The sequence below is a fragment of the Protopterus annectens genome, chromosome 4.part0, assembly GCF_019279795.1.
Source record: "Protopterus annectens isolate FY-2018-M chromosome 4.part0, PAN1.0, whole genome shotgun sequence".
NCBI lineage: Eukaryota > Metazoa > Chordata > Ceratodontiformes > Protopteridae > Protopterus > Protopterus annectens.
This window is the reverse complement of record NC_056733.1, coordinates 1,456,041,742-1,456,067,387: the sequence shown is the minus strand read 5'-3', so window position 1 is coordinate 1,456,067,387 and position 25,646 is coordinate 1,456,041,742. Positions and strand designations below refer to the sequence as shown.

General features: G+C 44.3%; 1 protein-coding gene across 1 annotated transcript in view; it reads right to left on the bottom strand.

The window, feature by feature from the left end:
• Nucleotides 1-25,646, bottom strand: part of ZNF346 (zinc finger protein 346) — a 365,617-nt gene that overhangs the window by 137,081 nt on the left and 202,890 nt on the right. The window contains exon 5 of the mRNA XM_044069298.1: nucleotides 1,576-1,749. Within this exon, the coding sequence (XP_043925233.1) occupies nucleotides 1,576-1,749 (174 nt within the window). The remainder of the gene's footprint in view (nucleotides 1-1,575; nucleotides 1,750-25,646) is intronic.

The following is a 25,646-nucleotide window of genomic DNA, read 5'->3' as shown; positions in this document are numbered from 1 at the left end:
GACTGACCTAGAAAAGGCTTAGTCATCCATTTTGGACCTCAGATGCCTGTCCTTTTTTCGTCTTTACATTATTTTGGCCGAAGGTTTAATTACATAATGCCATTGGAAAAACGCAAAGTAAAATCAGACTTAATAGTACGTTTATTGAATCTAACAAAATTGACTAGTAACTTTGTGGTCAGGGCCTAGGCAAGGAATACAGTAAGAGTGAAAGTCCTTATGAGGTATTTGCTTCCCACAAGTAATACAATTATTAACTTTTACTGACATCGGTCTGGAGCAACGGGGTACTTGGCTTTATTGAAGACTTCGGTTCTGAAACCGAATTTTGAAAATCTCAGGAGTCAGCCGACCGGCACTTGAGCGCTGCTTTTTGGGCACCGTGTGGCAAGAAAGACTGAAGAAAATGGTGGTTGCAACTTTTATACCCCTGGCACACTGATGTCAGGGAAGAAGAGACAACAACCAACGCCAGACCAAGACTTTGGAACTCGGGCCGACTGCGGGTTGCCTGCCAGCAGGATAACCCAAACGTAATGACTGCAACAGTGAAACACGAAAATCCCCATTGCCACTGCGGTCAGAACATCCTTTGTGGCACATCTCATTACAAAGGGTTTTTCATCTAGGAAGGAAGAGGTCATTATTCCTTTCTACTCATCTCAAATTAGAGCTCATAGAATACAAAGCCCCATTTGGCATGTACCTCACTAGAAACCTAGAACTGAAAAGGCCACAAAAATGCCCTATACAGACGGACAAAAAAAGTCCAGCTATACTCAGTCTCATACCGCCTACTCAGAAGCGATCTCTGCTTGACTTAAGACATGTCTGACCCGGAACTGTTAGATGTGCTGCATCTAAAGAAACCTCAATCCCTCCGTGCCACACGCTCCAGGGATCTCAACCTCATTACCACAAAAATCAGAACATGCTGGAGGGACAGGTTCCTAACACGTAGACTGCCAACGCTCTGGATCAAAACTTCCCACTTCAAGCAGAGCATCTGTCTCTCAGAGAAGTCTTGACGAGAGAATGAGCAATAGAAAATTCACCCCATGGATCACTTCAGTGGCCTTGCTTAATAGGGGCATAGGGAACCAACGTCAGACAGCATGATGCCAGTGAATCTTTTTGGGCTAGACTTCCATAGGCTCCAGGGCCATTAGCCTAGTACACACCTATGACCCTATAAGCAGTACAAATGATTTATATATACAAAGAAACTTTCAGTTATTCCATATTCCTCCATCTCATTCAGCTGCTCTGATAAAGATAGTTAAGTGGTCGCTGCCAATTACAATGGAATATTTCAAAAAGGAAAATATTTACTATTCAACCTACATGCAGAGGCAGTATAAAATATCTTGGTGTACAGGTAGAGGTGGTGATTGGGGTGTAACCAAAGCCACCATGCACATGCAAAATATTGCTGTTATGTACTATTTAATGCCAATGATAGATATTTAATCTAAACGCTCAGTGGCTATTAAGGTTAAAAAATCAATCCCTTAGTGTAGCAGTCCAATTACCTATTCTTAAACAGAACACTTCATAAGAATATAAGAAACTTACCTTGACCAAAATGCGCAGTTAGCTTCTGTTTATTTTCCTGCTTCTTATGTTTTTTGCCAACATAGTGCTGCTCTGCCATCAATGGATTGTTGAATGAAGACTTACAAGTCTTGCAGTATTTCTCTGGATCATTGGACGCTGTCACATCTGAGGTAGGAGTCTTGACACTCGGTGCTGATAATCATTAAAAGCAAAGGAGAAGTCAGTTCAAAGTCAAACTATGAATTACATTGTTTTGACCAGAGAATGACCGAACTGTTCATGCACCACTAAAAACAATCTAAAACTGAAATAAAACATACTACTGGACATAAAAATGTATCCATAAAAGAGGGAGTTTTCAAAATATTGCATCTTCCTTTTGTTTCCTCTGACAGCTGGGATAAATTCTGGCTCATCAAAAACCCTGAATGGGATGTGGAATGCACAAACATCAGAACATTTAAAGATGCAATTCAAGCAACTCTAGATGGAATAACAGGAAACAAAAATAATTTGGGGGGTATACCACAAGCAGTTTCAAAATAAGGATATATTATGAAATCTTGAATGAACCCCTGCAAATCCTAACTCCACTGCATTGCAATCTTGCAAAATTCAATACGCACATTTGCTTAGTCATGCTGCAATTTAGTTCATTTGATCCGAACATAGGATCAAAAACTCCAATATTAAAAGGGTATTCACAGACTACTCTGCAAACAATGGTATGTTAACACACTGATTTTCCACAAATCTTCAAACTACATTAATGAACCAGCTTGAACAGTGCAATAATAAAATAAGCAAATTTGCATCCAATCTCCCAAACCCATCAATGCATTCCCCTGCAGAACCTAATCTGGCAAGACCTGTTGCACCAAACATACACAACTCTAAGTGGCAACTACACCATCTCTCAAAACCCCCTAGCTTGCAGTAATAAAATACAGACCCAAAACGAAACTTTGATTAAAATGAACAGAGCAGAATCCCAAAATCCAGCAACGCACCTCAGGGTTCTTTATAAAGAGAGCATTCAAACAAACCATCTCCTCACTTTCAAATTCCAACCTCAATCTAAATTATACTAGAATCTGCACATGTGAATCTCTAGCATAAAAATAACCTGCTAAACAGTTTATTCTAAACTGGCTCTTTATATCCTATTGAAGTGACCATTTCATTCTAAGAAAATGTATACATTACTGATCCCTTAGCTCATATCAGTACGAATACAGATGCTTAGCAACACTTCAACTCTTATTTTTGATAATCTACACTGCTGCTCAGGGATATTACTCTTATACTGACAAACCTTCTCCAATAATACCTTGCAATGCACAATGTTATTTCTTATAATTTGCTATACTTTGTAGCAGTGTGTGATGGCTCCTATTTATTCCATTTTAATGAGTTTGTACACTGCCTGTTCTTTAGAAAAGTACAGTTGTGTACCTACCATAAATGTAGATGTTAGAGTGTATTCACTGTTACAGTCATTACTCTTGGGTTATCCTGCTGACAGGCTACCCGCAGTCCACCTGAATTCCAAAGTCTTGGTCCAGCGTCTGTTGCGGTCACCTCTTCCCTGAAGTCAGTGCACCAGGGGTATAAGATGCAGTAAATGCCATTTTCTTCAGTTAGGTGCCCCCCCCAAAAGGGTAGGCTAAATAAATTATGCCAATAAACATGCATGCACTAAAGTAAATATTTCCTTAATCTACAAGCAAATAAACCACATAGGTTGTACAGAATAGAGAAGTACAGATAAGGCCCAGCAAAAGAAATGGGGATGGTGGTAGGGTAACCTGGACTGCAACAGTGAATACACTCTAGCCACTCTGTGGTAGGTACACAACTGTACTATGTTCGTGTTTCACTGTTGCAGTCATTACTCCTGGGCTGAATCCCAAAGCTGAGGATGGGTGGCTGGGCTAAACAAGATTAGAAGAGGCTATGAGGCCCTGCAGAACTGCAGTGGCAAAGCCTGCTCTGGATTTAGAGGAGAGCCAAGTGGTAGTGCTTTGTAAAAGTGTGCTCTGAACTCCAAGTTGCAGCCTCTAAGGTGTCTTTGGTTGGTACTCTGAAGGAGGCTGCTGCTCTGGTTGAATGCGGCCTAATGCCCTTAGGCACTGATTTGCCATGCTGTGAGTAGCAGAAACTAATGCAATGACCTACCCATTTTGAAAAAGTCTGTTTTGAGAGCCTTTCCTTGTGATCCTGCAGCATATGCCACTAAAAGTTGCTCAGTCTTTCTGAAAGCTTTAGTTCTGCCCAAGCATAGCTGTCTGTGTATGTCAAAAAGCAGAAGTTTCTCACCTTTGTTCTGTGGGTTTGGATAAAAGGTAGGCAAGTGAATGGTTTTGGTTAAGGGCCACACTGAACACTACCTTGGGCATAAACTTTGGGTTCGTCCTCAGAGAAACCCTGTCTGGATGGAAAATAAGGTTCCACAGCCATGAGTGCCTGTAACTCAGACTAGTCTTGCAGAGGTTATTGCTAGGAGCAGAGCTGTTTTCCAGGATAAGAATTTTGTATCAGCTGTTGAGGCTGACTCAAAAGGAGGCAGTGAATTTTTCCAAGACATTGAGGTCCCATGCAGGTATTTGTGTTCTCCTTGGAGGACTTAAGTTTTTGGCCCCTCTGAGGTACTGCCTTAAAGGATGAGAAAAGATAGGTGGTTCCTTATTGTAATGGGCTGAAACGGCAGAAGCAATAATCTTAATTGATTAAAAGGATAGGCCTTTATCCAGCATCTCAGTTAAGTATTGTAAAATCTGAGGAATATTTGGTACAAAATGTGGTCAATTCCTTGTTCCTGGTTCCAAGCACAGAAACTCCATTTTTCTGCATAAGATTTTCTGGTACTGGGCCTCCTGGCTTCCAAAATAACATCCATCACAGCTTTGGAGAGGGGAATGTTCTGAATGGCTACATTATCCACCATGCTGCCAGATTTAAGGTCCTGAGTTGGCTGTGCAGGATCGGAATGTTTTGTTGGGTCAGTAAATGAGAAATTTGAGGCAATGGGCAATGTCCAGGCTGGGCCTTGAGACAAGTTCTTTAGGATTGGGTACCAGTGCTGGCGTGGCCAGTCTGGGGCAATCAGTATCATTTTGGCTTCTCGTGTACCTTGGGGAGGAGAGGCAGTGGAGGAAAGGCATACACTGTTAGGTTTTTCCAGCTGAAGGATAAGGCACCCACTTTCCATGCTTGCTTGTGATGAGTCCTTGTGCAGAATCTCTGTAGTTGGCAGTTGTGAGGGGAGGCAAATAGATCTATGTCTGGGCATCACCATTTCCTTGTTATGCTGAAGACTTGTGGATCCAGTTTCCACTCGTGGGGATCCATGAGGTTTCTGCTTAGTCTGCCAGAGTATTTATTTTTCCTGGCAGGAAATGGGCTTGCAGGTGAACTTGATAAGTCAATGCTGTGTCCCACAGTCATGGCTTATCTGCAGAGGTGGTAGGAATGTGTGCCTCCCTGCTTACCACATGACTGTAGTATTGTCAGTCTTCATCAGTAGTTGCCCTGGATGAAGTAGATCCTTGAAAGCTGTCGGGGCATTCTGAACAGCTAGCATCTCTTTTTGACCGATATGAAGATGCATCTGGTTGCGGGCCATGTGCCCTGAATACATTTTCCTGCCATGTTGGCCACCCATGCATAATCTGATGCATCTGTTAGTGTTCTGCCTGGCTGTAGGTAAAGTGAATGGCTGTCCCTTACTGTGGTGACAAGCCTGTGCCCACCATCAAAACTGTTGCAGGCAAGGAATGAGGGTAACTAGTGCCCTTGCATGCAGTGCCCTTGCATGCAGTGCCCTTGCATGCAGTGCCCTTGCATGCAGTGCCCTTGCATGCAGTGCGGCATATGGAATTAGCAGAATGCATGAACCCCAAAACCTGCAGAATTTTTCTTGCAGATAACTCTGTTGCCAACATTTTGAAGTAAGAAGGCAGTTGCCTTTGTCTGGCATGAGATAAGCCATCTGGGCAGTTGTATTTAAGCTTGCACCCAGGAATATTCGAGAGGGTACTAGTTTTGATTTTTCGTTTACTGTGTACCCTATGTAAATTAGTAATTTTTTTTTTAAAAACTCCAGATGCTTTAGTAGAATGTCCTTGTTCTCTGCTTGAATAAGGCAGTCCAAGTAAGGATATATTTGAATACCTCTGTCTGCAAAATGCAATTACTGGTGCCAGGCATTTTGAAGACCCTGGGCACAGTAGATAAGCCAAAGGGCAGTGCAGAGAATTGGTAGTGCATTGAGTCAGCTTTGAGTCTGAGGCATCTTCTGCAAGATTGCCTGATTGGGGCATGCAGGTATGCCTCTTTTAGGTCCAAAGTTACAAGCCAAGCCTGCTTGCCCAGCATGAGCAGTAGCTGCTGCAGTCAACATTTTGAATTTTGGAACGTCCAGAAATGTTTTTAGAATAGACAGGTCCAGTATTGGTCTCCAGGCTTTGTCCTTTCTGGGTACCAAGAAAAGTAGAGTAAAATCCATGTCCCTGCTCTTGTTGCGGTACTTGCTGAATGGCCCTCATGTCCATGAGGGATGAAACTTGCTTTTGTGCCTCTGCCCATTGATTGTGTGGCAGGAATGGCATACCTTTTGCCCTTGGCAGGGCATGAAAGTGGAACCTGTAGCCCTGAGACACTGTTCAAACCCATTTGTCCTGGGTGATCATGTGGCAATTTTCTGAAAAAGTGCTAGTTTTCCACCTAAAGGGGCTGCCAAAAGGTAAGTGCTTGGTTCTGGCAGAGGAAAGTCATTGGGAGAGTTTACTGTATGGTTGCAATTTGTCTTCTCTGCTTTTAGAGGTAGAAGCACCCCATTGTTTAGGCCTGTATGAGCCTTGGGGCTGGGATCTGCCTCTGGGGCCTGACATGGGAAAGGACCGATTCTTTGTAGGCCAGTTCCCGCTAAATCTGGGTGGCTGCACCTGTAAGAAATACTTAACTGTCTGCATAGATTTCGCTTTGTCCTTTTTCTTCAAAACCTCTTCTGCTTTAACAAAGTATCATGCTGTAATGGAGCATTAATAATTTTGCTTTAACATGATCAGGCAGATTCTGTTCCTTTAACCAAGCATGTCGCCCAATGACAAAACCCGTAACAGTGGCCCTGCAAGAGGCCTCCAGAGAATCAAAACCACATTGCAAAGTATGCTTTCCCACTCGTTCAGTTGCATGCAATAAATCCTGCATTTCCTTGTTTTCTGCACATTCAGAATTTAACATTTTCTGTTTAAGCAGTAACAATAAGTATCGCTGATATTTAAGTATATGAAATTGACAATTTAAAGCCCACACACCCAAGGTAGCAGAAGTGTAAACCTCCCCCCCCCCCCCCATCAGTCCAGGTGAATCTGGAACACTAGTATCTGTCTGGCTTAGGTGCAAGGGGTAGCGAGTCGGGGGACAGGCCAGACTCTGAAAATACATCTACAATGTCAAACAGGAGGGATAGCAAGAGGCCTGTACTGTAGTAGAAAATCTCTAAGCCTTTTCATAGATTCTGAGTAGTCTTGGCTCTCCCAGTGGAAGTGCTCCCTCATGGTATGTAGGGCTTCCCCAAAATAATCAGGAGGGGAGGCTAAAGGGATAGATTCTTCAGCATCGGAATCCGCACAGTGAGGGAGAGAGTATTCTTGGTTAGAATAGGAGTCAGAGAAAATGGAAGCCTGATCTGAAGATTCATATTCTGTCTCTTGCCTAGGCCACTTCTCAGGAGGGGGATGGAAACCCCTGAACAAAGTAATTAGGTCTTTGGTCATTTTGAATATCTGTTTTTTAGGCATGGAAGCCTGTCCATGCTGCACTTGTTTGTCTTTAGTGGTGCTTTAGTCTTTGCCTTTGACGCTGTAGTCTTTTATATACAACTGTGTAGGCCTCGAAACACCCTCAGAAGCCGGTGCATGCTAAGCGGCTCCGGACTCAACTGAGGGAATATTTTCCAAGTGTCGAATACCTTGAGCTTCTAGAGGTATAGTCTGCTCCACGTGGGAGTCTGAAGCAGCCTGTGGCTCTGAGGTAGCGGGTGTCAGAGGCTGCAAAAGTGCCTCACTGACAACCAGCAACTGGCTTAGGAGCCTCGTTGTCAGTTTTGGACCTCTGGTGCCTATCCTCTTCCTTGCATTTGTGAATTGTGGTAGTCTGATGGCTATCGGATGACATCATATAATTAAATCTTCGGCCAAAGTAATGAAATGCAAAATCGTACAGACGCTTAGTGCGTTGGTTAAATCTAGCACAAAATCTGCAATTAGCTACGTCGTGATCAAGGCCTAGGCAAGGAATACAATAAGAATGGAAGTCCTTCAGGTATTTGCTTCCCACAACAAATAGAATTAACTGACATCGGTCTGGAGCAAGAAAAAAAGGTACTTGGCTTTAAATGAAGACTTTGGATCTGAAATTCGAACATGAAAATCTCAGAAGTAGACTTTGGATCTGAAATTCGAACATGAAAATCTCAGGAGTCCGCCAACCGGCATGTGCGAAGTGCTTCTGCTTCGGGCACCGCGCGGCAAGAAAGACTGGAGAAAATTGTCAGCTGCATCTTTTACCCCGATGCCAGACCAAGACGCTGGAATTCAGGCAGACTGCGGGTAGCCTGCCAGCAGTATAACCCAAGAGTAATGACTGCAATAGTGAAACACCATGAACATAAGGAAATCAATGCGAGGTATTTGCTTCCCACAAGTAATATAATTAACTGATATCGGTATGGAGCAAGAAAAAATTTTCCTCAACAAGATACTTAACTTGAAGGCTTCGGTTCTGAAACTCTAATATTTCAGTAGTCGGCCGATCGGTGCTTGTGAACTGCTTCGGGCAATGCACGGCAAGAAAGACTTAAGAAAATGGCGTCTGCTGCATGTTTTATACCCCTGACGACCTGATGGTAGAGAAGACAGCAACCGACGCAGGACCCAAGACTTTGAAATTCAGGCCGACTGAGGGCATCCTGCCAGATTACCCAAATGTAATGACTGCAACAGTGAAACACGAAGAACATCTTTGTTAAACACCATTACATAATTCATCCAATACCTCTTGCAGCTTCCTTTCAGCTTTCTTTCCTGAGCCTCTGCAAAAATATACAATGTAACCCACCCAGACCTTTCTGGTAAACAAAAGCAAATATTAAAATCTGTTAAACCACAAAATGATCATGGAGTTGTAAATACTGATGTAATTGTTTTACATCTTCACTTAGATTTCCTGTATCCAAATCATACTTTATTTAGGAGGCTCATTTTAAAGCACTGTGCTTCCCCCTGTTATGTAGGCAAAATACATTCTTTTGCACTTCACTGACACTGTTTATGGTAGCAAATCTTTTCCCCAAATCATAACTACCCTCAACACAGGACCATCCTGTAAAATTAACACACCCTCCAGTCCCAAGTTTTTTTTATCACACAGACTCCCTTGTTTATCACTGTCCCACCACAAACTAGGCCATTCACCCCCCAGGAGCAAGAACTCTGCAGTCAATTTAGTCACTAATGACCAAGTGAAACAGCAATGTCTCCGTAAAGACAGAAGGGGGACAGAGGGAGGGAAAAGTACAGTTTTGTACCTACCATAAATGTAGATGTTAGAGGATCTCCATTGCTGCAGTCCTTACATATGGGTAGTCCGCTGTCCACAATCGGCCCGAATACCAAAGGGCTAGAACTGGCGTCGGTCATCGGCGCCAGAGACTGACGTCAGTACGTGCCAGTACAAATGCGCATGACCGACGCCATATCCTCAGTCTTTCTTGCCTCAGACGCCAGAATGCAAAAAACACCACCCAAAACCCAACCTAAAAAAAGGGGGGAAGGAGGGAGGGAAAATTGGACTGCAGCAATGGAGATCCTCGAACATCTACATTTATGGTAGGTACAAAACTGTACTATGTTCTTAGTCTCCCATTGCTGCAGTCCTTACATATGGGTAGAATCCCAGAGCAACGGAAAAAAGGGAGTCTGGCCAACTAAACAGCATTAGGAGCTGCTAACATGCCCTGTAAGATTGCAGTGGCAAACCCAGCCCTAGACCTAGAATAAAGAGGTAAATGATAATGCTTTGTAAAGGTATGTACAGAACTCCAAGTAGCTGCTTCTAGAATGTCTTTAGTAGCTACCCCTCTCAAAAAAGCAGTAGAGGTGGCCGTAGCCCTAGTAGAATGAGGCCTGATCCCAACTGGAACATCCTTTCCATGATGAGTGTAACAAAAAGCAATACAATGGCCAATCCACTTGGAAATAGTTTGTTTCGAGACAGCTTTCCCTTGTGAAGTCAAAGCAAAAGAAACAAATTGTTGATCTTCTGAACTCTTTGGTTCTGCTCAAATACCTTAACTGCCTATGTACATCCAAAGAATGCAAAACTTTTTCCCCTTTATTTTGGGGGTTAGCATAAAAAGTAGGCAAATGTATAGATTGGTTCAATGCCACATTAGAAACCACTTTAGGCATAAAAGTAGGATCAGTACGTAAGGAAACTCTGTCCTTGTGAAAAATCAGAAAAGGTTCCACTGCCATGACGGCCTGTAATTCAGATACCCTTCTAGCAGAAGTAACAGCCAACAAAAAAGCAGTCTTCCAAGACAACTTCAATTCAGCTTTAGCTGCAGGTTCAAAAGGAGGCAGAGTCAGCTTTTCCAAAACAAAATTAAGATCCCAGGCAGGAGTAGGAGCTCTTCGTGGGGGTCTTATATTCTTTGCCCCTCTAAGTACAGTTTTGTACCTACCATAAATGTAGATGTTCGAAGATCCACATTGCTGCAGTCCTTACATATGGGTAGTCCGCTGTCCTCGGTCGGCCCGAATACCAAAGTATTAGGCTGACGTCGGTCAAGGCGCTTAAAACTGACATCAGGACGTCAGGGTACAAAAGCGCATGACCGACGTCATTTCCTCAGTCTTTTCTTGCCCCAGATGTCAGAAGGCCCTAACAAGAAAGGCCAAAGCCAAAAACCAGCAAAACCTAACCAACCACCTGCACTAACCATATTTACAATATGTACAACACAAACCACACCACCACCTTCAACAGAGGGAAGGAGGAGGGTAAGTGGACTGCAGCAATGTGGATCTTGAACATCTACATTTATGGTAGGTACAAAACTGTACTATGTTCTTCATCTCACATTGCTGCAGTCCTTACATATGGGTAGAATCCCAAAGCAGAGGTAAGGGAGGATGGCAAAACTATAAAGAATTAGGAGCTGCCAACATGCCTTGCAAAATTGCAGTTGCAAATCCAGCCCTAGATTTAGAGTAAAGTGGAAGGTGGTAATGCTTAGAGAAAGTATGCACTGAACTCCAAGTAGCTGCTTCCAAAATATCTTTAGTAGCCACCCCTTAAAAAGCTGTAGAAGTGGCAGTAGCCCTAGTGGAATGAGGCCTAATCCCAGCTGGAATCTCCTTACCATGATGGGAATAACAGAAAGCAATACAAAAACCAATCCACTTAGAAATAGTTTGTTTTGAAACAGGTTTGCCCTGAGAACCCAAAGCAAAAGAAAAACTGCTGAGACTGCCTGAACCCTTTAGTTCTGCTCAAGTAATATCGCAACTGTCTGTGTATATCCAAAGTGTGCAAAATCCTTTCCCCTTTATTTTGGGGGTTTGCATAAAAAGTAGGCAAATGAATAGTTTGGTTTAAAGCCACACTAGAAACCACTTTAGGCATAAAAGAAGGGTTAGTACGCAAAGACACCCTGTCCTTGTGGAAAATTAAGAAAGGCTCAACTGCCATAAGGGCCTGTAATTCAGAAACCCTTCTCGCAGAGGTAATGGCCAACAAAAAAGCAGTCTTCCAAGATAAATATTTCAACTCTGCCGATGCTGCAGGCTCAAAAGGTTGTAGAGTGAGTTTCTCCAACACAAAATTGAGATCCCAAGCAGGAGTAGGAGCTCTACGTGGGGTCTTATATTTTTGCCCTCTAAGGAATTGCTTAAACAAAGGCTGAGAAAATAATGGTGGGTCACAGTCATAGTGAGCAGAAATTGCTGCAGCATGAACCTTTATAGAGAAGGACAAACCTTTGTCCAATAACTCAGTAAGGTATTGAAGCGCAACACTTAAATTAGGTTTAGAAACATCAAAGTCCTTTGCAGTACTCCAAAATAAAAATCTCCTCCATTTATCTGCGTAAACTTTCCTTGTACTAGGCCTTCTGGCCTCCAAAATAACATTCAAAACTTGTTGCGGAAGCTGAGACCCTCCAGGGTTTAAAACAGAATATGCCAGGCTGTCAGATGTAGAGAATGAAGTTTGACTGAGTAAATGACTGTTCTCCTGAGACAGCAGGTGAGGAATCGAAGGCAAAGGCCATGGAGGCTCCTGTACCAGACTTCTCAGTAATGGGTACCAGTGCTGTCGCGGCCAATCTGGAGCTATTAAAATCATGTTTGGCTTGTCCTGTCTGACCTTCAGCAGTACCTTTGGGAGGAGAGGCAGAGGTGGAAAGGCATACACGTGAAGATTGCTCCAATTGAATGAGAGAGCATCCATTTTCCAAGCCGAGGGATGAAACCTTTTTGTGCAAAACTTTGGCAGCTGGCAATTTAGTGGAGAAGCGAACAGATCTATGTCTGGAGTTCCCCATAACACTGTCAATCTCTGAAATACATGGATCCAATTTCCACTCGTGGGGATCCATAATTTGTCTGCTCAACACATCTGCCAAGGAGTTCTGTGCTCCTGGCAGAAACCTTGCCTGAAGATTTAGCTGTAAACTGAGAGCAGTCTCCCACAAAATCATTGCTTGTCTGCATAGAGGATAAGAATGTTCCCCTTGCTTGTTGATGTACCACATGACAGTTGTGTTGTCTGTTTGAATCAACACCTGCCCTGGAAGAAGTAAATCCTTGAAAGCTATCAATGCAAATTGGACTGCTAACATCTCCTTCAAGTTGATATGTAGATGTTGAAGTCTGGCAGGCCACGTGTCTTGTACCCATTTTCCATTTAGATGAGCTCCCCAAGCTTTGTCTGAGGCATCTGTCGTTAAAATCTGACTCGCCTCTGGCCGGGTCACAGAGTCCCTTGTTTAGCTGACATTCCTGAGCCCACCACAAAAATTCCTTTAGAATGCAAGGTATTTGAATGACAGTGTCCAAATCTTGGCAGTGCTGTGTCCATACATTCTTGAGATACCATTGTAGCTTCCTCATATGCAGTTTGGCATTGGGAAGTACCAGAATACAAGATGCCATGAACCCCAAGGCTTGAAGGACTGTCCTTGCAGTCAGCCTGGACTGATGAGACAACTGATGGAAGTAAAGAGAAAGATTTTGTTTGTCCGGGGTCAAAAAGGCCATCTGGGATGCTGTATTCAGTCTCACACCCAGAAAGCACATGTCCTGAGAGGGTACTAGACTGGACTATTTCGTTCACAGAATACCCCAGGCATCTTAACACTGCCATCACATACTGTAAATGATGAAGTTCGTCCTTTTCTTGGGCCAGTATCAGGCAATCGTCCAAATAAGGATAGATCTGTATTCCTCTTGGCCTGAAAAAAGCTACCACTGGAGCCAGAACCTTCGTGAACACTCTGGTCGCAGTAGATAAGCCAAAGGGCAATGCAGAGAACTGATAATGTGAAGTCCCAGCCCGAAAACGCAGATACTTCCTGCAACTGGGCCTGATAGGAACATGAAGGTAAGCCTCCTTGAGATCCAGGGTCACCATCCAGTGATCTTTGCCCAGCAGAGGTAAAAGCTGTTGTAACGTTAACATTTTGAACTTGGGAATGTCCAGATATGTGTTGAGGATGGATAAATCCAAAATTGGTCTCCACGTGTTTCCTTTCTTTGGTACTAGAAACAGCCGAGAATAAAATCCTAGGCCCACTTCTGGCAGAGGGACCGGTTGTATGGCCCCTATTTGAAGTAGTAGAGAAATTTGTTTGCGAGCCTCTAGTCTTTGCTGAGGAGGAACGTCCGGCATGCCTTTGAAAGGAGGCAAGGTATGGAAATAAAACTTGTAACCCTGGTGTATGATATCCAATACCCATTTGTCTTGGGTAACCAACATCCAATTTTCCTTGAAGAGTGCTAACCTTCCTCCCAAAGGTGCTGCCAGGCAAGAAGGATCTGGCAGCTGAAAAAGTAGGTCATTGGGCCCGTTTACGAAAGGACTGGCCCTTACCCTCACCCGAAGATTGTGCAGGGGAACTCCCTGTTCTAGGCCTGAAAGAACTCTGAGCTCTGCCCCTACCACGTCTAGATCTACCCTAGACTGAGAATCATAAGAAGGATACGTCCACCCCTTAGCAGGCCAATTCCTACTAAACTTCGGAGGCTGAACTTGCAAAAAATCTTTAACAGTCTGCATAGACTTAGCCTTGTCTTCCATTTTCTTCAAGACTGACTCCACAGGTGAACCAAACACATCAGACTGCAAAGGAGCATCCAAAATCCTTGTCTTAACATGGTCAGATAAATTCTGATCCTTCAACCATGCGTGCCTCACGAAGAACTGAGCCAGTGGCAGCCACCCTAGACGAGGCCTGCACAGCATCAAAACCACACTGTAATGAATGCTTACCCACCTGTTCAGAGACATGCACCAAATCTTGCAATTCTTTACACTCAATGCCTTCCGCCAGAGCATCCACCTTAGACTTCAATTGAGAAAGAAGAAAGTTTTGATATTTCAACATATGAAACTGGCAATTCAAAGCCCTCATAGCTAAGGTAGAAGATGTATAGACCTTCTTTCCCCATCTATCCAAAGCTCTGGCTTCTTTATCTAGAGGAACCGGATTTTTTACAATAGAGGCCTTGACACCCTTAGGTCCCCGACTAATAGTTTCTGGGTCCGCCCTAGGACTCATAAAGATATTTGTGAGCCTCAGGCACCCTGTAATACCCATCCGGCTTAACAGGAGCAGGAGGCAGAGAATCAGGATTAAGTGAAGCCTCTGCAAACACATCTTCCACAACATCCAGAACAGAGGGTATAGCCAAAGGCCTATGCTGGGGTAATAGCAAAAACTCCCTAAGCCTTTTCCTAGAATCAGAGAAGTTCTGACCTTCCCACTTAAAATGTTCCCTCATAGAATGAAGAGTCTCTTAAAAAGAAAAATCCTCTTGAGGAGAAGCAGAAGGAGTGGAATCATCTGCATCAGAATCAGAATAAGGAGAGTACTCCTGCAAGTCTTCAGCCGAAGACTCTGAAACATCCGAAGCCTGCTCAAAACTTCCCAACTCTGGCTCCACCCTAGGCCTCTTATCAGGAGGGGGCATAGATCCTCTAATCAGAGTAATTAAATCTTCTGCCATTTTAAGCATGTGCTTCTTAGGCACAGACCCTGCTGAACTAGGAGTGACACCAACAGAAGCTAAAACTGGCCTGCCTCTGGGAGAAGCCTTGGAAACAGAAGGAGAAGGCCTAACCACCCTAGGAAGAGAGGGGAGTACAGTAACTTGAGAAGCCCCATCAGCCTGAACTGCCTCCTGAGAGACCACCTCCTGCAAAATCAAAGTCTCCCCCTGAGACTCCAGAGAAGTCTCCGTCGGTTCCACTGAAGCCTCTAAAGAACCGGCGTCCAGAACGGACGACTCATCTTGCCTGGGTTTAACTGCTTTGTCTTTGCGCTTCTTCGCAGAAGCGGGCGCCGGAGAATCAGACGGCATATTATAATTGCACCGCTTCCCAAAGACCAGCCTAGCACAATCTAACCTTTGCTTAATAGTGCGTTTATTGAACCTAGCACAAAAGCGACACCCAACAACGACGTGCTCAGGCCCCAAACAAGGAATACACAAAGAATAATAATCCCTATGCGGTATCTGTTTCCCACAAGAAATACAGTTATTCACTTTTTCTGACATCCGGTAAAACACTGAGGCAAGAAAAAAACAAAATAATCCCCAACGGGGTACTTAGCCAACTTGGATTCGGTCTGAAACTCCGAATTTCAGAACGCCGAACGGCACTTGCAACGCTGCTTCTGCATCGGACCATGCGGCAAAAAAGACTGAGGAAATGACGTCGGTCATGCGCTTTTGTACCCTGACGTCCTGATGTCAGTTTTAAGCACCTTGACCAACGTCAGCCTAATACTTTGGTATTCGGGCCGACAGAGGACAGCGGACTACCCATATGTAAGGACTGCAGCAATGTGAGATGAAGAACATCTGTTTAACCAATGGATGTGAAAACAAAGGAGGGTCACAATCATAGTGAGCAGAAATAGCTGCAGCATGCACTTTTACAGAAGAGAAGGACAAACCCTTGTCCAATAAAACAGTCAAATATTGCAATGTACAACTCAAATTAGGCAATTTGACATCAAAGCCTTTAGCTGAACTCCAAAGAAAAAATCTCTTCCCATTTATCAGCATAAACCTTTCGAGTACTAGGCCGCCTGGCTTCCAAAATAACATCCAAAACTTGAGGGAGCTGAAGGCCCTCCTCCTTTAAAACAGAATGCGCCAGGCTGTCAGGTGTAGGGATTGCACCCTGACATTGAGAAAATGATTGTTTTCCTGAGACAATAAGTGAGGAATCTGTGGTAATGGCCAAGGTATCCCATGAATTAAGCTCAGAGGGTACCAATGCTGACTAGGCCAATCTGGTGCTATAAGGATCATGCAAGGTTTGTCCCTCCTGACTTTCAACAGTACCTTTGGAAGAAGAGGCAAAGGAGGAAAAGCATACACGTGAAGGTTGCTCCAACTGAAGGATAGTGCATCTATTTTCCAGGCTTTTGGATGAAACAGCCTTGTGCAAAACAGTGGCAGTTGGAAATTCAGAGGAGAAGCGAACAGATCTATGTCTGGAGTTCCCCAAGCCATGGTCAACTGAAGAAATACCTGAGGGTCCAACTTCCATTCGTGAGGATCCACAATCTGTCTGCTCAGAACATCTGCTAAAGAATTTTGTGCTCCCGGCAGAAACTGTGCTCGAAGAGTGATGTGCAGACTTAAAGCAGTTTCCCATAACAGCATTGCTTGTCTGCATCTACTTTACATTTCAATTGGCCCAGCAAATAATTTTGATACCTGAGCATATGAAACTGACAATTTAAAGCTCTCATAGCCAAAGTAGAAGAGGTATACAGTTTTTTACCCCACCTATCCAGGGCCCTAGCATCCTTGTCCAGAGGAACTGGATTCTTAACCACAGAAGCCCTAACACCTTTGGGGCCTTGAGTAATAGTTTCTGGATCAGCCCTAGGACTCATAAGTACTTGTGAGCTTCCGGAACCCTGTAGTATCCATCTGGTTTAACCGGGGCAGGAGGCAGAGAATCTGGGTTAAGGGCAGCCTCAGAAAATACATCCTGAACAACATCCAGTACCGGGGGAATAGCCAAGGGCCTATGCTGAGGCAAAAACAAGAATTCTCTCAGTCTTTTACGAGAATCAGAATAATCCTGGCCTTCCCATTTGAAATGTTCCCTCAAGGAATGCAAAGTCTCAGAGAAAGTAAAATCTTCTGGAGGGGACGCAGAGGGAGTAGTGTCCTCAGCCTCAGAATCAGAATAGGGAGGGAAATCCTGAAGTTCTTCCACAGAGGAATCTGACTCATTGGAAGACTGAACCAAACCCTCCAACTCTGTCTCTACCCTGGGCCTCTTCTCAGGGGGGGGCATAGAACCCCTAATTAAAGTAATCAAATCTTCAGCCATCTTTAACATGTGCTTCCTAGGAGCTGGACCCTGGGGACTAGCACCAGCAGGGGCAGACTTAGACTTAGAATGGCTTTTGCTTTGAGAAGGAGGCCTAACTACCCTATGAGGGGAGGGAACCACCGACATCTGAGAAGCACCCTCAGCCTGGCCTAACACAGGAGAAGCCACTTCCTGTAGTAACAAAGGCTCCCCTTGAGACTCAGGTAAACTTTCAGAAGGAGCCACTGAAGTAGTCGGTGGTTCTACAGAACCGGCGTCCGGAGTGGACGACTCATCCTGTTTGGACCGCAAAGGCTTCGCTTAGCGTTTCTTAGAAGAACCAGGCGTCTGAGAATCCGACGGCATGTTGTAATTACAACGTTTACCGAACACAAGCCTAGCACAGTCCAACTGACGTTTAATAGTACGCTTGTTAAAAGTAGCACAAAAGCGACACCCAACAACGTCGTGCTCAGGCCCTAAACAAGGAATGCAGAGTGAATGGTAATCCCTATGAGGAATCTGTTTCCCACAAGAAATACAGTTATTAACTTTCTGACATCCGTCAATACTGAGGCAAGAAAAAGACAAGTGTCCCCAACGGGGTACTTAGCCAACTTGGTCTCCGGTCTGAAACTCGAAAACCGACAATTCCAGAACACTGAACGGCACTTGCAAACGCTGCTTCTGCTTAGGACCACGCGGCAAGAAAGACTGAGGATATGGCGTCTGTCATGCGCATTTGTACTGGCACGTACTGACGTCAGTCTCGGGCGCCGATGACAGACGCCAGTTCTAGCCCTTTGGTATTCGGGCCGATTGTGGACAGCGGACTACCCATATGTAAGGACTGCAGCAATGGGAGACTAAGAACATCCAGGACAGTAACAGTGAATATACTCGAACCTCTACATTTATGATAAGTGTAGAGAACTGTTCTATGTTCTTAGCGTTTCACTGTTGCAATCACCTGTGGGAGGATTCCCAAAGCTGAGGAGAGGGGTGCTAGGATTACTAAGAGACCTAGGCCTGGGTCAGCAAGCCTTGAGAACTGCAGAGGCCAACCCTGCCCTAGCCTTAGAAAATAGAGGTAAGGTGGTAATGGTATGGACAGAAGTCCACGTGGAAGCTTCCAGGATGTCCCTGGTGAGAACGCCCCAGAGGAAAGCTATGGAAGTGGAGGCTGCCCTAGTGGAATGTGTTCAAATGGATTTGAGGGGTTCCCATGTAATCTGTAGCAGAAATGGATACAGTGTGATATCCATTTGGAAATGGGCTCCCCCTCTACCCCTGGGACAAAGCTGACAAGTAGTTGGGTCTGTTTTCCTGAAGGGTTTAGTACAGTCCAGATAGTACCGAAGCTGTCTGCGCATGTCTAGTAAGTGCAAAATGTTTTCTCCCTTGTTTTGAGGGTTAGGAAAGAAGGTGGGTAGATGTAAAGCCTGGTTGAGAGTCGCATTAGATACCATCTTGGTCATAAAGGAGGGGTTAAGTCCTCCAAGAAAAGTACAGTTGTGTACACTTACCATAAATGTAGATGTAAAAGTGTATTCACTGTTGCAGTCATTACATTTGGGTAGACTCCCAAAACTATGGTTGGGAGGATGAATTTATACAGCATTAGGAGCAGCTATAAGGACAGCAGTGGCAGAGCCAGCACTGGATTTAGGAGAGGTAAATGGTAAGGTTTGGTGAATGTAGGAACTGAGCTCCAGGTAGCAGCTTCTAGAAGGTCTCTGGTAGGAACCCCTCTGAGAAAGGCTGAAGTAGATGCAGCCCTGGTGGAATGAGACCTGATCCCCTTGGGGATAGGTTTACCACAGTGCATATAGCAGAAATGAATACAATGGCTTATCCATTTGGAAATGGTCTGCTTTGAAACAGCCTTTCCCACTGCCCCTGCAGCACATGCCACCAATAGTTCAGATTCTTAGAGATTTCGTCCTGTTTAAATAGGATCCAAGTTGTCTGCACATCCAATGAATGCAGAATCCGTTCACCCTTGTTCTGTGGATTGGGGAAGAAAGTTGGCAGATGTATGGTCTGATCAAGAGCCACACTGGATACCACCACCTTAGGCATGAAAGATGGATTGGTCCTGAGAGACACCCTGTCCAGATAAATGAAAGGCTCCACTGCCATTAGAGCCTGTAATTCTTAAATCCTTCTAGCTGAACTGACTGCTAAAAGGAAAGCTGTTTTCCAGGAAAGAAATTTTAGGTCTGCAGTAGCAGCTGGCTCAAAAGGAGGGAGAGTGTTTTTTCACAACAAAATTGAGGTCCCATGCAAGAGTTGGTGCTCTCCTGGGAGGTCTTAATTTTTGGCCCCTCTGAGATGCTACTTCAGCAGAGGATGAGAGAAGAGGGGACAGGTTATATGTGTTGTAATGAGCTGAAATGGCAGATGCATGGATTTTTATGGATGTAAAGGATAGGCCCTTGTGAAGCATTTCAATTAAGTATTGCAGAATATGAGGAATATTGGGCATTGCTGTGCCTATTCCTTGTGATTGGTTCCAGGCACAGAATCTTTTCCATTTGTCAGCATAAGATTTTCTAGTACTAGGTCTTCTAGCCTCCATGTAGGTGAAAATGATTTGGGCTTCATTTGCCCTAAATGCACTTCCCTGCCAGATGAGCCCCCCCAAGCATAGTCTGAGGAGCCTGTTAGGGTTTGGAGTGAATGGCAGTCCCTTGTTTTGGTGGCAGGCCTCTGCACTCAATAGCAACTCTAGTTGCAGGCAAGGAATACCAGGAATCATTGTTTCCAGGCTGTGACAATGCTGACTCCATAAACTTAAGTACCACTAAAGTTTCCTCATATGCAGTCTTGCATATGGAATTAGAAAAATGCAGGAGGCCATGTACCCCAAGGCCTGCAGAATTCGTCTTTCAGATAACAGGGGTTGTGGCCACCTGTTTGAAGTAAGTCAGTTGTATTTGCTTTTCTGGCATAAGGTAAGCCATCTGGGCAGTTGTATTCAAGCTTGCACCCAGGAATGTAATTTTTTGAGAGGGTACCAGTTGTGATTTCTTTTGTGTACCCTAGACAAGTTAGAACACTTTTTTACAAACGCCAGACGCTTAAGAATGTCCTTGTTTTCTGCCTGAATTAGGCAATCATCCAGGTATGGATAGATTTGCATATTTCTTTGCCTGCAAAATGCAATTACTGGTGCCAGGCACTTTGTGAAGACCCTGGGCGCAGTAGATAAGCCAAAGGGAAGTGCAGAGAACAGGTAATGAAAGCCTGCTTCGAAGCAGAGCTATCTTCTGCAAGATTCCCCGATTGGGATATGCAGGTACGCCTCAAGTCTAGAGTTACCAACCAGGCATCTTTGCCTAGCATAGGTAGTAACTGTTTAAGAGTCAGCATCTTGAATTTTTGTATATCCAGAAATGTGTTTAGAGTGGATAAGACTAGAATTGGACGCCATGATTTGTCTTTTCTGGGTACCAGGAAAAGTCTGGAATAGAAACCTTGTCCCTTTTCCTCTTCTGGTACTGGTTGAATAGCCCCCATGTTCATGAGGGACAAATTATTCTGGGTCTCTGCCCACTGATTTGGGGGCAGATCTGGCCATCCATTTGGGATTGGCAACATGTAGAAGTGAAATCTGTATCCCTTGGATACTATATTTAAAACCCATTTGTCCTGGGTAATAAGTTGCCAGTTTCGTGAATGAAGTGCTAGCTTTACCCCAAAAGGGGCGGCTAAGAGGAAAGTGCTTGGTGATTGTAGAGGGAAGTCATTGAGACTGTTTACCATAGGGAGGTGCCTTGTTGCTTCCAGATTTGGAGGTGGAGGCACCCCATTGTTTTGTTCTAAAAGTTCCTTCTGAATGAAATCTAGAGACTTTGGAATGACTTGATTCGACTTTAGCAGCTCTCGAGGGGACTGGAAAGGACCAGTTCTTAGTAGGCCAGTGCCTACTAAATCTTGGAGGCTGCACTTGTAAGAAATCTCAGTTTGCATAGATTTAGCTTCATCTTCCATCTTTAACACTTCTTCACCCTTATTACCAAAGAGACGGCCCTGTTGTAAAGGGGCATTCAACAATTTTTCTTTAACATTGTCAGGCAAAGTTTGCTTCTTGAGCCAAGCATGCCTTAGCACAGATCCGGTTACAGCAGCCTGCAAGAGGCCTCCAAGGAATCAAAACCACATTGCAAAGTAAGTTATCCAACTTGTTCAGCTGAATAAAACATGCAATTCTTTATTTTCCACAGAGATAGATTACTATTTTCTGTTTTAGTCCCATGATATGCTGTTGATATTCACGCATATGAAACTGACAGTTTAAAGCCCTGATTGCAAAGGTTGCAGACGTGTAAACCTTCTTACCCCATCTATCCAGCACCCTGGAATCTCTATCAGGAGTAGGACTTTTTGGCAGAAGAGGCCTCAATGCCCTTGGGACCACGAGAAATGGTTTCAGGATCAGCAACAGGCTTTTTGAAAAGGAATTTATGGGAGTCCGAAACCCTGTAGTATCTGACTTACAAGGAGCCGGAGGCAGAGAATCAGGAGTCATACTAGATTCTGAAAACAATGCCTAGAACAGGAGGTATAGCCAAAGGCCTATGCTGAGGAAGTAAAAGAAAATCCCCAAGTCTCTCTAGATTCAGAGGAGAAATCCTGACTTTCCCAGTGGAAATGTTCCCTTAAGGCATGTAGTTTCCCCAAAAGAAAAATCCTCAGGGGGAGAGGCAGAAGGAATGGAATCCTCTGCATCATAGCCCTGACAAGCAGGAATAGACAAATCCTGTTCATTAGAAGAGTCAGAAAACAGAATCCTGTTCAGAAGATTCATAATCAATGCCTTGCCTAGGCCTCGTAGGAGGGGGTTGGCTACCCCGGATCAGAGTAATTAAATATTCAGACACTGAGGATTTGTTTTTCTTTTTTAGGCAGAACAGCCTGGACATGTGGCCCGGGCATCGCTTTTTTGACAAATCTGTAGGCCTGAAAACTCCCTCAGAGGCCAGTGCCTGCACAGCAGCTTCAGACCCATCTAAGGTAAAGACATCTATGGGTTCCATAGCTGAAGCATCTCGTGGCATACCACACTCCGAATGGGTCTCAGTAGAGGCCTGCGAATCAGAAGTAGCGGGTATTGGGGGCTGCGAAAGCGCCAGAGTCCCAGCGACTGGCTTAGACCTAGACGGTCTGCCTTTCTTTGCATTTTAGGTATTCCGGTAGTCTGATTGCTAACAGAAGACATTTCTGGACAGCTAAATCTTGAGCCAAAATATTTAGAAGCAAAAATATACAGTCTAATCATGCGTCGATTAAATTTAGCACAAAATCGCCACCAAGGCACGTTGTGGTCAGGGCCTAGGCAAGGAACACAGTACAAATGAAAATCCTCGAGGTATTTGCTTCCCACAAGTAATGCAATTATTAACTTTTACTGACATTAGTAAGGAGCAAGAAAAAAAAAAAGTTTCCCCAACGGGGTACTTAGCTTTTAAAGACTTCGGTTCTGAAACTTGAAAAAGAAGTTGCATACCTATCATAACTTTCCACGTTAGTTGTCTTCATCTCACCTTCCTTCTTGCTGTACGGGTTCAGAGCCAATCCTCTGCTCAGACACTGCCATCTTCTACAGCTCGAGAGCTGTTTACTGGCTCAATGCTACTCCTCATCCCAGAATGCCCAGGGTCAGCTACCCAAATCTCGTTTGTGATAGTGCACACTAGACAGACATAAGCAGAGTAACCAGTTACCTAAAAACTGGTTGTCCAATACACCTAAACAAGTAGAGTCAAATTACCTGGCATGTGAAAAAAGATATTCAGCCAGTGAAAACAAAAAAGGTCCTCTCATTCCTCTAGGAAGGGGAAGAATGGAGGGACACAAGGAAGACGTGATGAAGACATGGAATGTTATGGTAGGTACATAATTTATGTTAAGTTGTCAATCTCGCCTTCGTTCTTGCTGTTTGGGACAGCGTAACCAGCCCCTAAAATCCCAGGTGGCTCATTGGAACAAACTCTTCAGAACAGTAGAACCAAAGGAAGCTCAGCTCCAGACCCCCATATCCACCTTGTAATGAGATAAAGGTGTGAGGGTTTGCCCAAGTGGCAGCTGCACAGTCAATGGGCAACCTAAACTGAAAGGCTACAGAGGTGGCCAATGCTCTAGTGGAATGACCTTTTGGTTTAGCTGGTAGCTCTATTTCATAACTGATAAAGGCAATAGTATCCAATAGAAACTGGGAGGCCTTGTTTGTTGTAAGCATAAGAAATAACTGATCTGACTTAGTTAAAACTGGGAGATATATGGATTGATTTAACATGTTCTCAGAGCAGACTTTAGGAATAAACGATGGATTGGTCCTCAAAGAAACTGTCCTTGTGAAACACCAGGTAAGGACGAACACAGTGCTTCAAGTTCTGAGACACGTCTAGCTGAAGTGATAACCAGAAAGTGTCTTCCAAGAAAGAAATTAAGGGACATGATGCTGCCGGTTCAAAGGGTGGCAAAATGAAGGAAGCCAAAACTAAATTGAGACCCCAAAGAGGGGGAGGATCTAAGAAGTTCCTCTCAAAGGCCTTGCACAGCTTATGAGACATTATGCTAGAATTAAACATACCGATATGAAAATTAGAAATGGCAGCTAGTTGTACTCCAATGGTAGTGGAAGCCGCAGACAGTTGTGCTAGAAATTCAAGAATTTCATGGACTGGGGCTGAGAAAGGATCCAAATTTCTAGATTCTGCCCAGTAAGAAAAACGTTTCCATTTACTACCACACGGTTTCCTCAGACTACTTATGTGAATAATCACGGACTGCTGGGAAGATATTGGAAAGCCTGGCTAAGGTTGGAAGTGAAGTAACCAAGCTGTGAGCTGCAAAGTTTAAGGGATTGGTGCAACCCACCTGATTGATGAATGAGAAGATCTGGAACTGGGTCCAGAATCCACAGTTGATCCAGAAGGTGAAAGTGCAAGAATGGGAACCATATCTGTAGAGGCCAATATGGGGCAATGAGGATCATTTTGCACCCCAACGATTTTGCCCAGTAAGAAAAAAGTTTCCATTTACTAGCACACGGTTTCCTCAGACTACTTATGTGAATAATCATCACGGACTGCTGGGAAGATATTGGAAAGCCTGGCTAAGGTTGGAAGTGAAGTAACCAAGCTGTGAGCTGCAGAGTTTAAGGGATTGGTGCAACCCACCTGATTGATGAATCAGAAGATCTGGAACTGGGTCCAGAATCCACAGTTGATCCAGAAGGTGAAAGTGCAAGAATGGGAACCATATCTGTAGAGGCCAATATGGGGCAATGAGGATCATTTTGCACCCCAACGATTTTGCTTTCTGTACGAGTCTTGGTATTAGGGGAAAAGGGGGAGCCGTAAAGGAGTCCCAGAGGCCAATAGTGGACTAGAGCATCTCTGGGTATATGACCTGGAAGAGGAAGTAGGTAGAAAGTACAGTTTTGTACCTACCATAAATGTAGATGTCCGAACTGGATAGCATCTGCAGTCATAACAAATGGGTTGTCCTGTCGTCAGGCAGCCCTTCGGTCGGCCGGATTCCAAAGTCTGGGTCCGGCTTCGGCTGATGTCGCACTCCACCAGACGTCATCTCTGCTGGTCTTCGGGTATAAAGGCATCAGCCGACGCCATTTTCCTCTGTTTCTTGCCCCAGATGCCAATTGCCCTCTTGCAAAGCTAAATTTTGGATAAATGCCAATGTTTCCAAAATAGTAGAAGTCAAACAAAAAATAAGCATGTATGTACATATATACAAAACAAATACACCATAAGAGACTCCCCCCCCCCCCCAGCTAGCTATTGAGGGTAAATACCCTAGGGGTACCACAGAGGGGAAGGAGGGAGGGTAATCCTGACTGCAGATGCTATCCAGTTCGGACATCTACATTTATGGTAGGTACAAAACTGTACTATGTCCTTCATGGATGCATCTGCAGTCATAACAAATGGGTAGAATACCATAGCCAAACTAGGGGAGGAGGGATAACAATTATGGTGCAGTTAGGATCCCTTGCAGTACAGCAGTGGCAAACTCTGCTCGGGATCTAGAATATAGAGGTAGATTATAATGCTTGGCAAATGTATGCACGGAGGTCCAAGTAGCCGCCTCAATAATGTCCTTGGTTGCCACTCCTCGTAAGAAAGCTGTGGTAGTGGCTGCAGCCCTTGTAGAATGAGGTCTTATGTTCTGTGGAATTGGTTTTCCATGGTAGGAGTAACAGAATCTTATGCAATTTCCTATCCATTTGGAGATTGTCTGTTTGGAAATTGCTTTTCCTTCCCTTCCTGTTGCATAGGCTACAAAAAGCTGGTCAGTTTTTCTGCTACTTTTGGTTCTGTCCAGGTAGTAGCGTAACTGTCTATGTACATCCAAGGTATGCAGCATTCTTTCACCTCTGTTTTGTGGATTGGGAAAGAAGGTAGGTAGGTGGATTGCCTGGTTTAAAGACA